Source organism: Microtus ochrogaster, unplaced genomic scaffold, assembly GCF_000317375.1.
Source record: "Microtus ochrogaster isolate Prairie Vole_2 unplaced genomic scaffold, MicOch1.0 UNK14, whole genome shotgun sequence".
NCBI lineage: Eukaryota > Metazoa > Chordata > Mammalia > Rodentia > Cricetidae > Microtus > Microtus ochrogaster.
Genome location: NW_004949112.1, coordinates 3578190 through 3593589, shown reverse-complemented (window position 1 = coordinate 3593589; position 15400 = coordinate 3578190). Strand labels below are relative to the sequence as shown.

The window sequence follows — 15400 nt, the reverse complement described above, 5'->3', positions numbered from 1 at the left end:
CTCCTTCTGGACCTGATTTGGACCTTGAGATTTCAGTCTGGTGCTCCACTGTGGGTCTCTGTCTCCTTTGGCATCCTCCTGAATATTAACCTTCATCAGGCCATGCCTGCATTTTTAAGAGTTTTGCATCTGTCTCCCTTTAGCAGTTTCAGGCTTTCATGCATTACATTAAGATCTTCAGTCTGTTAAAAGTTGTTAACCATTTATTCTAAATTTTCCAGGTTTTTTAATGTAAGATTTCTCCAGTGTGTTTTTTGTGTGTGTTTGGAATCAGTTGTAATAGCCTCTTGTTCATTTCTAATTTTATTGAGACTTCTCTCTGTGTCAGTTTAGCTAGAGGGTTTTTTTTTTTATGTGTAGGTGTTTTGCCCACACATAGGTATATGCACTATCTGTATGCAGTGCCCACAGAGGCCAGAAGATGGCATCTAATCCCCTAGGACTAGTGTTACAAAGAGTTGTGAGCCGCCATGTGGGTGCTGGGAACTGAACCTGGGTTCTCTGGAAGAGCAGTCAGCGGTCTTAACAGCTGAGCCATCTTTTGAGCCCCAACCTCATTTATCAATTTGTTTCCTTCTGTGTATTGTTCTGTTAATTTCCATTTCATTAATTCCTGCCTTGATCTTTATCTTTTTCTTTCCATCTACTACTTTGGATTTTGCCTTTTTCTTCATTTTCTAAGATCTTTAGTTGCATCATTAGGTTGAACTCTCTCTTCTTTCTTTAATGCAAATACCTCAGATATCAACTTTGTCTTAGAACTGTCATTAGCTATATCCAAAGAGTACAGAAATGATTTAATATCCTCCCTGCTTTCTTTGAGACTCGCTGTTCTATGTCCATGTATCGTGCAGTTTCTCTTATTGTTGGTGTCTATTTTATTCCATTATGGTCTTTTAAGATACCAGAAGTTGTCTCAAATTTTTCGTATTGTTCAGAGTTGCATTGTAACCTAGCATGTGGTCTGTTCTTTGAGGAACTTCTATGGGAATATTGTACAGACTATGCCATGGACAATAGTCTGTCGATATCCCTTAGATGTGTTTGGGCGGTGTTGTGGGATTTCCTTGTTTAGATTTATTTTTGTGTGCATGTGTGTGTATCTGTGTAAACACATGCCACATGTATGGAGGTTTCCACAGAGTTCAGAAGAGGATGTTGGACCCCTGGAGCTGGAGTTAACAGGACTTTGTGAGCTGCCTGATGTAGGTACTGGAAACTAAACTCCGTTCTTTGAAAAAGCAGCAGATGCTTTAAACTACTCTCACATCACAGTGTGAGACTGGAAAAGTAAGGAAAGGCTACTATATATGTAAATGATGTTAGAAAAGAAAAACTTTCTGATCTTAGTTGTAGCTCAAGGAGAGAGTGCTTTCCTAGAAGGAGTAAGACAGAGAGCTGGGGACATGACTATTTGAGTACTTAACTGGATGAAAATATGGGCAAAAGGCACAAGTGTGCCACTTCTTACCCTCCAAGCTCTGGGTGTGTAGGTACCCTATATAAATTAATGTGCTGTTTTTGTCGAGTCTTCCCTACAAATATTTGAAGCCACATTTACCACGGACCCCAGTATTCATATTAGTATTTCTTCATCTGTAAAACAGGCAGAGTAGTTAGAATTGCCTTAGAGGGTGGTTTGGGGACAAAATGAGTCTGTTTCCATCATAGAGAAAGAAAGCTGCCTGTCTGGCAAGTCTGTACCTAATGTTTGGCTTATCGTAAGGGATGTGGTTGTGTTCTACTCAATGTCAGCCGTACCTCACTGTTATTAGCTCTGTGCGATTCCTCACCCTTCCTGTTCGTTATGCCTGTTCTCTCTTCTTCTTCCAGAGGTTTCCGCTCCTCGACCAAGAGTTTCTGAGACTGAAGCATTTCCAATGAGTAAGGCGAGTGAAATCACAACACACGCCCTGTGGTGTTCTATCGTAGGACTGTGGCAATATCCTGACCCTATAAAAAGAAATCGGCAAAGCCGGAAACCACCTTGGAGTGCCGGTGCTCTCCTCAGCAAGAAAGCACAGAGCACAGACAGAGGCTGTGGATGGAAAGAGCCTACGGAAGCCACTCCTTTGGTGTCCAGCCTCATCTCCACACAAAAGGGAGCCCCGGAGGGACCCACAAACAGTGAGAGGCATAACCTGGAGTCAAAGGGTGAAAACCAAAGCAATATCACTAAACAGCTTAAAGATGTTGTTACCTCTGGTCAGCTCTTCATCGGAGACTCTTCTAATGCTAACCACACAATTCCTCACGAAGGCCAGAATTCACACAAAGGTAACCAGTGCAGGAAAGTTCTCACCCGTAAACACACACTGAGACAGCAACAAGGCATCCTCGGGAGAAACCAGACGAATGCCCTGAATGTGGAAAGGTCGTCTATGACATGGCTGCTTTCAGCGAACATCAGGCAACTCACGCTGGAGGAAAGCCTTTCGTCTGTCACAAGTGTGGGAAAGCCTTCCTCCAGAGGTCAGAGTTGACCTCCCATCGAGAAGCTCACATAGAGAAACCTTACCAGTGCCCCGACTGCGGGAAATCATTCAGTCGTCCATCCAACCTGCAGGTTCATCATCGAATTCCCACCGGAGAGAAGCCTTACGAGTGCCCCGACTGCGGGAAATCATTCCCACAGTCCATCCAACCTGCAGGTTCATCATCGAATTCCCACCGGAGAGAAACCTTACGAGTGCCCCGACTGCGGGAAGTCCTTCAACAATACATCCCAACTGAAGGTGCATTATCGAATACACACCGGGGAGAGACCTTACGTGTGCCCTGTATGTGGGAAAGCCTTCAAGCAGAAGTCAATCCTCAGCACTCACGAGACCATTCACACCGGGGAGAAGCCTTACGAGTGTACTGTCTGTGGGAAATTGTTTAGCTGTTCGTCCCGACTGAAAGTCCACTATCAGATCCACAGGAAGGAGAAACCCTATGAATGTGCTGACTGTGGGAAAGCCTTCAAGCGCAAGTCAAGTCTCACTGTCCACCAGAAGATACACATTAGACAAACCCAGCATATATGCCGGGAGTGTGGGAAAGTGTTCAGTCAGAAGTCAGAGCTCAGCACGCACCAGAGAGCCCACCTGGGCCAGCGTTCTCACAGATGCGACGCCTGTGGAAAGGCGTTCACTTATGTATTGCAGCTGAAGATGCACCATCGAGTGCCGCGACCGTGGGAAGTCATTTACTTACTCGTTCACACTGAATGTGCATTGTCACATTCACAGAGTGGAGAAATCTCACAAATGCACTGTCTGTGGGAAAGCCTTGGCTTCCAAGTACCAACTCGAAGAGCACGAGCAGATTCACACAGGAGAGAAGCCGTACGTGTGCACCGCGTGTGGAAAAGGTTTTCATGGTAGGTCGGGTTTCCTGAGGCATCAGATAACTCACACCAGGGACAAGCCTTTCGTCTGTCCCAAGTGTGGGAAGGCCTTCTTTCAGCGCCCACAGTTGACATCACATCAGCAGACACACACAGGGGAGAAACCTCACGAATGCCATTACTGTGGGAAACCCTTCAGTCATACGTGCCAACTGACAGTGCACCATCGAATTCACACCGGGGAGAGACCTTACAAATGCAGCTACTGTGGGAAGTCGTTCAGTAATTCCTCCCAACTGAAAGAGCATCTCCGCATTCACACCGGGGAGACACCATATGCATGTTCCGAATGTGGAAAGGCCTTCAGCCGGAGGTCATCCCTCAATCTGCACACGAAAATTCACACTGGAGAAAAGCACCATGTTTGCAGTGAGTGCGGGAAAGCCTTTAGTCAGAAGTCGGTCCTTCGAACACATCAGAGATTCACACCGGAGAGAAGCCTTACAAATGCTGTGACTGTGGGAAAGCCTTGGCTTCAAAGGGCCAACTCCGAGATCACCAGAGAATTCACACAGGCGAGAAGCCCTACATTGCACTGAATGTGGGAAGGGTTTCTTTGGCAGGTCATCTTTGCATAGACATCAGATAACTCACACTAAGGAGAGACCTTTTATCTGTCAAAAATGTGGGAAAACCTTCATCCAGAAATCAGCATTGGTATCCCATCAGCAAATTCATACAGGCGAGAAACCCTACATGTGCCCTGAGTGTGGGAAGGGCTTCTACAATAAGTCCTCTTTGCCCAGACACCAGATGACTCACACCAGGGGGAGATCTTTTATCTGTCAACAGTGCGGGAAGGCATTCCTGCAGAAGTCCATGTTGAAATGCCATCAGTGAACACACACCCGCAAGAAGCCGTAGGAATGCCATGGGAAACTGTTCCATAGCACATGGCCCTGAAGGCCATCGTCATATCCGCAGGGCAGTGCAGAGAGGACGAGAAGTCATCCAGCGTCAGCACAATGGATGTGCAACATTGGATTCCCACTGGGGGAAGACACTGTTATATTCCGAAAGAGGGAGGCCTTCAGCCACGTGTCTGATAGCAGTAAACACCAAGCAGCTCACACCAGACATGGTTCTCACAGGCTCGGTTTAGATGTGAAATTCTTCTCCAAGAAATCAGTTCATAGTCTCTGTTTCCACCTGAGGTATAATCCTTAAATTACTTGAAGAAAATGTTTTAAAAGAACGTATTGTACGTTATATCTTCTCTACGTTAAATTATCTAGATATGCGCTGCTTTCTTAAACACATTATTCGTGAGAGACATTTGTAGTATGATTATGGGTTTCACCCTAGGAGGAAACCCTGAAGCAATGGACTGAGAAAAGTTTCTCTATAGAAAATGGCAAAAGCCACATTGTTTCCAGACTATAGAAAAGTTTGGGGGATTTTGTATCAACAATATTCCTGTTAATTGTTAGATAGTAATATTTCTATATGCAAGAGAGGAAAGGACAAGATGGTGTTATCTCTCAAAAGTATGTCTAATGTGTATGTATGGTTGCACTTTCCTTTGTATGACACCAATGTTTACATATGTATTGCCTTAGATTAGTGGGGCGTGACACAGAATTTATTGCCTAACAGGAGTTTCTTTTTTAAGAGTCTAATGTGTGTTGACAGCCAATCCCTTATTCATACCACTATCAATAATTAATAATAATTAATTCATCTTTTCATCATATGAAAGTAACTTTTGAGGTAAACCCATTAGTGAAATTCTATAGCATTCACTGCTCCTTGTACTGTAACTTTTCTCTTTTGTGAGTAGCTCAGCTTATCTTTTCTCCACGTGTCCCATCCGTAGTGAGCTACGCAGAAAAAAAAACAGCCATTCGTTAGAGAATCAACGAAGACTTCTTCATAGTTTTGTGCAGGCTTCTAATGCACACAAGAAGACAGTAAATGGTGTGTGTGTGTGTGTGTGTGTGTGTGTGTAAGTGCACACACGAGTGTCAAGGCACATGTGTGAAAGATAAAAAACAATCTACAGGAGTTGGTTCCTTATTAACAGCATGCAGGTCCCCAAAACAGAACTCAGGTAAGTCATCAGCCATGGCAACATGTGCCGTTAGCCACTGAGCAAGCTCATGCTCATGCCTGCCTATTGATTTCTTTTTTCTTTCTCTCTTTCTTTCTTTCTTTCTTTCTTTCTTTCTTCTTCTTCTTTTTTTTTTTTTTTTTTTTGAGTCAGAGTCTTACTATGTAACCTTGGCAGAACTGGGGCTTACCAGGCTGGTCCTGAACTCACAGAGACTCACCTGCTGCTGCCCTCCAAGTGCCGGGACTAAAGGCATGCACCACCATGCCTGCTTGCATTTTTGAAATGAAGTTGTATGCAGCATAGCCACGCTCGTTTGCGTATATCCTGCTTGTGGTTTGTTGTTCCCCTGTAGCACTGAGTAATTGCGGGAGAGACCATGGGGTCCCCGAGCTACGAATGTAGCACTTGACAGGATGTATTTGCCGGGGTGTGACACATACATGAGTATTCACATAATCCTTTGTTTTATAAAAAGCAAACCACATCTGTGTGGATATTGGTTTTCTACTCTAAAATACATACCTTCACTGGCAGTGTGGTATTCTATGAAGTTGAAATGCCATAATCCAGAGCCAAGTGGATGGCGCACGCCTTTAATCCCAGCACTCAGGAGGCAGAGGCAGGCAGAACTCTTGAGTTCGAGGCCATAATGAGTTCCAGGACAGGCAGGGCAATAAAGACCCTGTCTCAACAACAGCAAAAAAATTGGAATATCTTCCTGAAAAAGATGAAGGAAAATAGTCAGAAAGGGGGAGCCAAAGAGAAGGGTAACTGGGTTCAACTGAAGCAGCAGCCTATTCCACCTAAATAAATAGACTTTGTGAGAACTAAGAAAAAAATGCCTGAGATGCTGCAGCCTGTTCCCTGTGAGTCATTTCTTAGTGTTAAAAAACAAAAGAAAGAAAAGAAAACCTTGACTGTAAACAAGAAAACACGGAATAAGGAGCTGAGCTGAGAATTCTCTGAAGAAGACATACAGTCACATTCTTTTAAAGCGTTTAGCCTCCTTAGCTAACTTCTCACTCTGTTCGGAATAGCTGCTATCAACTGACAGCAAATCTGCTGAGGCTGTGAAGAAAGGGAGCCTTTCTTGACTGCTGGGGGAGGTAGATCGCTGCAGCTCTAATGAAGTCAGCCCGGGGTTTTGTTGTTGCCTTTGGTTTTTTGGATTGGATTGGATTGGATTGGATTGGATTGGATTGGATTGGATTGGATTGGATTGGATGTTGAGACAGAATCTCACTGTGCAGCCTTAGTGGTGCTTTCTGAAATTACTGAAACCTGAACTAGCCCATGACCCAGCCACTTCTGGATATACATCCTGGGAACCTGTACCATGCCACAGAGATCCTGACACCCCCATGTTTACACAATAGTGAAGAAACAGGATCAGTCTAGATGCCCATCCATAGAGATGGATGTATAATACAGTAGAATTTATGGGTCATGAAAATGAAATTCACAGGAAGATGACGTGTTCTCTGTCATACACAGATGGTAACTTCTGACTTTATGTATGTGCGGGCTTCAGCTTCGAGTGTGTCCAGTGGCTCCTCAGCTCCTGTGAGGCAAATGCTTCATCCTGGTGAACAGCTGTGGTTTGGGCTGCAAGACAAATGAGCACTGTGCAAGGTTTACTGACTAAAACCTCAGTTCTAGAAGGACAAGGTTGTGCCGAGACGCAGTACGTGGGTCTAGTTAGCAACAGTGATGTGCTTATAAGTAGCAGATAAATGGGGAGCGGAGATTGACGTTTGCATGATACTAACTTTCGTGGGGTTTACTCTAATTTTGCCCTCTGATGGTGATGGCTGAGCCCACTCTTCAAGTACCCTAGAGCTGTACCTTTGATGATGAAACTGTGTTCTCTGAATCATCACTCCTGAAGTCTGTTTTCAATGGGATTGTCTGTGATCCGGGTATGATGGCATGTTGTAATCCTAGCATCTGAATGGCATAGACAAGAAGAGCGGAGTAAGTTGAAGGCCAGCCTGGTCTACGTAATCTAGCCCAGTGGTTCTCAACTGTTCTAACGCTGTGACCCTTTAATACAGTACCTCATGCTGTGGTGACCCCAACAATAAAATTATTTTTGTTGCTACTCCATAGTTGTAATTTTGCTACTGTTACGAATTGTGATGTAAAGATTTTTGGAACTAGAGGTTTGCCGCAGGTTGAGAACTACTGTTCTAGGCCACCCAGGGCTGGAATGTGTTTACCCTGGAGATGACTCACAGTCTTTGACTTTGCTCTCCTACCCCATTAGGCCTTCCAATGCACTCACTACAGAACTAGCTGCTGTCCCCACTGGCCGGTCTCTCTCCATCCACCACTGTTTCCACTGTCCGTCTAGATCTACACTGTTTCTGTTATGTAACCTAAGAAAAGCGGGTGGCTATCCTCTGGGAACCATGAGGTACCCCCAGTATGAAGTACTCCCCAGTGTGAAGTACATGACGGTTCATCTCAGAGTCTCACCTTTAATATTCCACATGGCTTCACTTCCTGTTCCTAATAACCCCACACAGTTTCCAACCTCTGAGAGATCAGAAAGGGTGTGTGTGGTGACACACACCTTTAATCCTAGGACTCAGGAAACAGAGGCACAGAATGTCTGAGAGTTCAAGGCCAGAATGAACTACTTGGCCAGTTCCAAGCCAGTCAGGCCAACATAATGAGACCATCTCAAAAACAAGAACCCTTTTAAGTTCTGGTTATAATAAAGAGAAAATGTGAAGAAAAGGAGAGATGGCTCCGTGGTAAAAGGGAACGTGTTGCTCCTGCAGATGTCCTGGATGCTGTGAGCTCAACATGCAGGCAAAATACATAGAATAAATCTAATAAAATAAATCGGATACAGGGGAAGGGTACTTTTAGCAACATGTAGTATCACAGTCTCTTAGAAAAAGATAAGCGTACAAGTAGTAACGCAAACCCCTGACAGTGTGAGACAGTCCTGGACTTTCATTGTATCACATTCTCCTGGCTATATGGAACTGACGCACTTTGATGGTGGCTTCCCTGTCACTGGAGTGTGGGTGACACTTTCTGAAAGCACAGAAACCACCAGATGAGCCATAGTAACTACTGGCAAGCTTGACCTCCCTAGTGGTGGTGCGCATGCGCATCATCCACGAGGGGGGATGTGGTAATGGGCTGAAGAAACCATTATTCAAATCGGAAGTGGCCAAGAATCGTCACATCAGCTCAGATCTTTAGGTAGTTCGCTTCAGCTATCGTTGCCAGGACAGCGTGGGTGTTTGGAGTCCGAACTCTTGGTATCGTGGGTGGCTGCGGGCGGAAGTCGCGGCCCGGCGGGCCGTGCGCACAGCTCTCTGTGCTGTGCAGTGAGGTGAGTGGCTGCGGGGCAGGGCGGACGCTGTGCTGCCCAGCGCTGGTTTGTGCCGAGCGACGGCTGCGGAGGCTGCAGGGGGATGCGTGGGTAAGGTGGGGGTCGTTCGATTCGGTTTCGTTCCGTGCTTGTGGTTTTCCGCGTCTTCTGTGTTTTGTCACTTCCCAGTGTGCTCTCCTGTGGGAATTCTCACGTTCATCCGTGAAAATTGTCGTGTCAGGACGTTCGGGGCAGGACTCAGTGAGTGTGCGCTGCAGGAGCCGATCCAGGGTGGGAGCCGGGAGCTTCAGGACGAGCTTGATGCCGTGATTGCCTTAGGAGCCCGGCGAGAGGGCTGCTCAGGCAGCGATGGAGCCCTGGGGCCCGGGTGCCCTGCTTTGAGGCAAGCGAGCTGCCTTCTGGTCTGCTAGTGTTTGAGTAGCTGGTAACTGGAGCCCTGGCTCCTGGTCAAACACTGGCCTGCGAGAGGAGAAAAACTCCAAAGAGTAGGTGAAAACGGGAAAATAATTTTTTTAACCTTTTGGTCCAAAGTGGGCACACAGTTTCCTCCATCTGTGTTTGCTAAGCAGTGTTGACAATAGAGGGAGCTGCACGAGAGACGGGAGATCCCTGAAGGTATGTCTGATGTCACCTGAGCTGGGACAGAGCCTTGCTGCTGGCCTTGCTGGCCCCAGGTGTTCAGGGCATTTCCTTTCCCCGTATTATATTTCCTTTATAGAGGTGGAGTTGTTTTTTTTTTTTATGGATTTAAAAAAAAAAACTAATCCTAATTCAATTCCTATTGTCCATTTACATAACTATTGGGATCCTTTGCAGATGTGAGGCCTGATCGGAGGTTTGGCCTGTGCTTGGGACTGTGGATATGGTAAGAAGAGGTGACTAACAGTTCAGCGGATTGGTGCTGTAAAGAGGTTTGGGGGCAGAAGCCTGGGTTTCTGCAGCCCCATCTAGTAAACCTATTGAAGAGACCGGTGAGGACGAAGAGCACAGAAGGGTTGCCTGTGTTCGCGGCTGTAGCACTCTCCTCTGGCCTCCAGAGCACTGCTTGATTCGATGCACAGATGCGTAGACAGACAACACACACAGAGACATGCGCGTGCACGAGTGCGTGCACAATTTTACATTTTTTGAATAAGAAGAATAAAGCTTTTAAATTTTTTTCTCTAAGCTCCCCCCCCCCCCACACACACCCCGTAAACTACTTTTTCCAACTAATCCCCATGTGGTGGTTTAAAAGAAAATGACCCCAAAGCAGTGTCACTATTAAGAGGTGTGGCTTTCTTGGAGTAGATGTGGTCTTGAAGGAAGTGTGTCACTGTAGAGATGGGCTTTGAGGTCTTTTTTTTTCTTTATGCTCAAGCTTCCCTCCATGTGACACTGAGACCACTTCCTGTTGCCTTCTGATCAAAATGTAGCCAGCACCATGTCTGCCTGCACACCACACTACCATCCTCCCCACCATGATGATAATGGACTAAACCACTGAACTGTAAGCAGCCACCTCCATTAAATGTTTTCATCAATAAGAAAGAGTTGCTGTGGTCATGGTGTCTCTTTACAGCAATAGAAACCCTAACTAAGACACTGGCTTCTTTAAAAAAAAATTAAGGAAAAACAAAAAGCAGAAGATGGTTACATTAAGCAGAAAAGAAGTAAAATGACCCCATGTCTGTGTCTGGTGTTCTGATTTGGAGTCTAGGTTTAGAAATGGTAGTTGTGCGTTACAGTAGCCAAGCAGGGTGTGGTGGCACTGCTGTCCTGCAGTCTTAGCACTGTAGAGGCAGAGGAGAGGATCGCTACACATTGACAGCCAGGCTGGGGATGAAATAGGTTAGGAATTGGAACAGCGCCGTAGAGGCAGAGCCAAAGTGAAGAAGATGTACACACTGTTTTTTAAGGAAAAACAGTTCTCTCTCTCTCTCTCTCTCTCTCTCTCTCTCTCTCTCTCTCTCTCTCTCTCCCTCTGTGTTGTTTCTAAGACTTATTTTATGTATATGAGTGTTTGACTGTGTGTTCCCCTGGAAGCAGGGTTACAGGGGGTTGTGAGCCACACATAGGTGCTGACCTGAGACACCTGCAAGAGCAACAGTCGCTCTTAACCGTGAGCCCCGTTTCTTTTCCTTCCTTCCTTTCACGGGGTACCCTATGTACCCCAGGCTAGCCTGTGACTCAGTTTGTAGACTAGTCTGACCTCAGCTGCGGTTGTGCGGCCCCTGCCTCTGGAGTGCTGGGGTTCTAGGTCTACAACTGAAGTTCGGTTTAAACCGCACCTGTGCTGCATGAAGGTCCTTCACGCTGATGAACTGGGAAGTCCTAGAGAGGCTGTAGAGAGGGTGTATGTTACAGTATGCAGTCTGGATGTCTTTAGCTGTCTTCTGTCCCCTCAACAGTTAGTCAATATCCACCTATGGATTTTACCTCACCAGCCCACTAGTTTTCAACACCTGAAAAACTAGGAATGCCATTGGAGAGCATGTGAGGCCTGGTATAGAGATTCTCCCACCTTACTGTAACCTGCCTCTCTGACGGTGTCACCATTTTTTTGTCATTGTTTTGGTGTGTGTGTTATGCACATGTTTATTTGACTGTGGTTACATCTATGTATACAGGTGAGCATGGAAGCCAGAGGATAACATCCAGTCTTTTCCTCAAGCCCTCTCTGTCTGACTTTTTGAGACAGGGTCTTTGTTATCTGTGTGTGTGTGTGTCTGTGTGTCTGTGTGTCTATGTATGTGTCTGTGTGTGTGTGTCTGTGTGTGTGTGTCTCTGTGTGTGTCTGTGTGCTGTGTGGGCACAATGTAGGACCATGTACATGTATAGGTCAGAGGACAACTATCAGAAGTTAGTTCTTTCTTTCTGCCAGGTGTGCACCGGGCATCAAACTATCACACTCATGTTGTCAGGCTTGTTGGCAAGCACCTTTACCCTCTAAAGTTCTCAACCTTCCTGATGCTGCGACCTTCAATACAGTTCCTCATGTTGTGGTGACCCCCAGCCATAAAATTATTTCACTGCCGCTTCATAACTAATTTTGCTACTGTTATGAATCATGATGTTAAGTATATGATATGTGAACCCCAAGGGAGTTGCCATCCACATACTGAGCACCGTTGCCCCAAGGTATCTTTTGGCTCACACCAATGTACTTTAGAAGTGCTTTGGTTTATGGCTTCATTCTGTTCTCTTACTACAAAAATGCCATGGAACGTGGTATTTGGACAACCTGAATCTGCACTGCCAGGTCATTGGAACACTTGGCTCCAGAATAAATTGTTTCTCCACCCTTTGAAGTGTGAGCTGTTCCTGCATAGCCGGCCTCCAGGGATGGATGACAGAAGTAGCTTCTCCTAGTTTATTTCAATGTTGCTTCCAAGCCAGGCTTGGTGGAGCCCACATGCATTCCCTGCACCGCGGGATGAGGCACAATGATCTGGATATCAAAAGCAACCTCTGTTATATAGCAAGTTCAAGGCCAGCCAGGTCTACATGAGACCCTACCTCAAAAAGAAAGAAAACAACATCAATGTTGCTTCCATCCTGGGGTCTGTTATTTGAACCCCTGTGTTATGAGTTTTTTGTGGTTATGTGGAAACAAAGAAATAACACTCTGGCTGGGCAGTGGTGGTGCACACCTTTAATCCCAGCATTCGGAAGTCAGAGACAGGCGGATCTCTGTGAGTTCGAGACCAGCCTGGTCTACAAGAACTAGTTCCAGGACAGGCTCCAAAGCTACAGAGAAACCCTGTCTCAAAAAACCAAAAAAAAAAAAAAAAAGAAAAAAAAAGAAAGGAAAAAAGAAATAACACTCTGAGGGGAAATTATTGCCTATCAAGGTGGCCATAATTTCAGTGTCCTGGGGCATGTCGGTGGCTGGGAAGCAGTCCTGTGGCCAATCTTTGGAGGTCACTGAAAGGCATTGGTCTGAGTGGCTGCATCAGGAAAGACATGCATCATCAGCCAGAGGGCTGTTGGTACCTGTATATGACAAGCTGATGGAGCAGTCACTGACCTCAAGGCCATCCTGGAGTATACAGTGAGTTCTCTGTCAGCCTGTGCTGCACAATAGCACACTGGCTCAAATAAAACAAAATAAAATGGGGCAAAATTAAAAGAAGGAAAGGTTAGGCTTTCAAAATAGAGGTCCTGGTCTCTGTATATGCCTATACATTCTTTGCTCTAGGAGGGAATTGTGGGCATAAACTACAGAGATATATCAGAGGAGAACAGGCTGTGCGGTGCATCACTAAGTTTGAATAGTGTCTAGAAACAAGAAAACACGAACTGGGGCACTGTGCCATTTTGTTTAAGTCAGATATATACTGATCCCCTTCTCTTCTATTTGATGACCTTGGGTCATATTAAGGAATATAGCACAGCTTCATTTGCCTCCTCTTAAAACACCAAGTGTAGGAGTGCCTCTGGCGTACAGCTGGAAGAGGGTTTGGGAAATAAGCTGATAACTAGCTGATATTTCTTCATCTTGTGAACTGCCCAGCTGAAGAGCTTCATCCTGCATCAAATTCCCACTGTCAGTGGCAACACCTCATCTTTGCTTTACATCACCTTCCTTAATACCTTTCTGTGGTCACAGTTAAGAGGTGAGGGGAAGAACTGGACATTTCTGGGCTTTTTTTGCTCTGGGCAAATGTTGGGTGAGTGATGATATGGTCATGAACTTTCCAGGGTTTTCTGGTATCTTTCCAAACCTCTAGGTGAGGCTGATCGCTGCACTGCAACTCTACGTGGATCCCCCACATGCCGAAGTATCTTCAGAATCCTGAGAAAATCAGAGGCAGACCAAGAGTAGAAGCCGCAAAGAACATGCCTACTGACACAAGTTTCTGCCAGATGCCCCAGAGGTTAGGAGCAGAAGAGCAGAATGGATTGTGTGAGGTGAGGAGAGATGCCCCGGGTTCCATTTTCCCAGCTAGATTGCAGAAGGTAGAAGCAGCAGATTGGATTCCTGTCCCGGAGACTGAAACCTCATCATTCCTTCATCTTGTCATTGGCATGCTCACTGGGATACTTCTTAGGGTTAGGTTTATCTGCCCATCTATGACTTCCTGGTGAGTCTATTTCTGTTCAACCCAGAGGACTGACAAAACAAAGAAGTAGGTAAATCCAAGTCTAGCTTAGCTTGGTAAACCAGAGAGGTTTTTTTTTTTGTATTTATTAACTATGGTAGCTGTATGAAGTGCAGCCTTCAGAGGCACGGGGCACTTAGACAGCCACACCATCACCACCTGTCACCTCCTTCCCCACTGTCTGCCCAGCTTACATGTTTATATAACACGAAGGAGTGGTCTCCTGAACCTCCCTTCCTCCAGGAGGGAATGTTTCAATGCCAAGCTAACACCTAGCAGCGTGGTCTTCACCCCACATGTATTCAGATCCCTGAGCCTTTGACTTTCTCTCCCACTTCATAGCTACACATTGGCTTCTCAAAGCTCAGTACCTTAATTTTTTTTAAATTATATTATTTTGTGTGTATGGATATTTTGCCTGCTTGTATACCTGTGTTTCTATGTGCGTACAATAAGTACCCATGGTGGCCAAAAGAGGGCATTGGATCCTAGAGCTGGAGTTCTAGCCAGTTGTAAGCTACCATGTAGGTGTTGGGATCTGAACCCAGATCCCTGGAAGCCAGCACTCTTATCTGCTGAGCCCTTTCTTTAGCCTAAATAAACCTAAGCATTTTAAAATAGTAATTCAGATATGTTGAGCTAAGTTAAGTATGCTGTTAAGCTGATTCCATCTGTTTGTAGTTAATATGGCTACTGTCTTGCAAATTTTGAGATGATTTTTGGCTGTCATTTTATCTTTCTGGAGATTTCTGTCTGGAAAAGGATCAGACTCCAATTTTATTTTATTTATTTTATTCTTTTATTTTTTTGTTTTTTTTTTTCGAGACAGGCTTTCTCTGTAGCTTTGGTGCCTGTCCCGGAACTAGCTCTTGTAGACCAGGCTGGCCTCGAACTCCCAGAGATCCACCTGCCTCTGCCTCCTGAGTGCTGGGATTAAAGGCGTGCGCCACCACCGCCTGGCTTTATTTTATTCTTGTAAGAACATTTCACAGTGGTAACATGCCTGCACTATTATATCCTGTCAGGTTCACATTATGCTGGTAACCCCTCTCCTGTGATGCTAAAGTCACTGGGTTCAGGGGTCATGAGCCCCAAATCCTACCCCGTGTAGCTCTGCAGTGCTTCTCTGTGTGGCGCAGCAGCCATGGTGGAGGAGGAGGAGTGGTGGTGCCTCAGTGCCCGCCCTTCTGGCTGCTTCTGCATCTTCAGGGCTGCTGCCGGCAGAGCCTTCCAGAACCACATCAGAATGACAGATTGGGTGCAATAGGAAGACCAGCCTGTTAAATGGGAAGATCTTTATTCCCTAAAGTTAATTATTTAAGTGACAGTCCATGACTCTAAATTGAAAAGCCCAAACCCTTTTCACCCACCTCTGACCCACCCCAGACTACCTCCCTGTGTGTCTCCGGGTGACAGCCACTTTTCAGACATTGTGGATGCTACTGTCTCCTCCTCCTCCCTGAAACCGTGGCTTTTGCTACCACTGTCTCCTCCTCCTCCCTGAAACCGCGGCTTTTGCT

At 45.7% G+C, this 15400-nt stretch overlaps 1 protein-coding gene and 1 pseudogene across 3 annotated transcripts in view; both read left to right on the top strand.

The window, feature by feature from the left end:
• The window catches only part of LOC101993289, an 11747-nt pseudogene extending 6186 nt beyond the window's left edge, over positions 1 to 5561 (top strand).
• Positions 5562 to 8585: 3024 nt separating this feature from the next.
• Positions 8586 to 15400, top strand: part of LOC101992814 (zinc finger protein 260-like) — an 11835-nt gene continuing 5020 nt past the window's right edge. Inside the window, exons 1-2 of one of the 3 annotated variants that reach the window (XM_005366905.3) lie at positions 8586 to 8796; positions 13509 to 13689. In XM_005366905.3, coding sequence (XP_005366962.1) covers positions 13552 to 13689 — 138 coding nt within the window. In that variant the 5' untranslated portion in view covers positions 8586 to 8796; positions 13509 to 13551. Of the gene's footprint in view, positions 8887 to 12543; positions 13690 to 15400 lie in introns of those variants that run through there. The other 2 variants (XM_026789046.1, XM_026789047.1) reach the window with 2 other exon arrangements.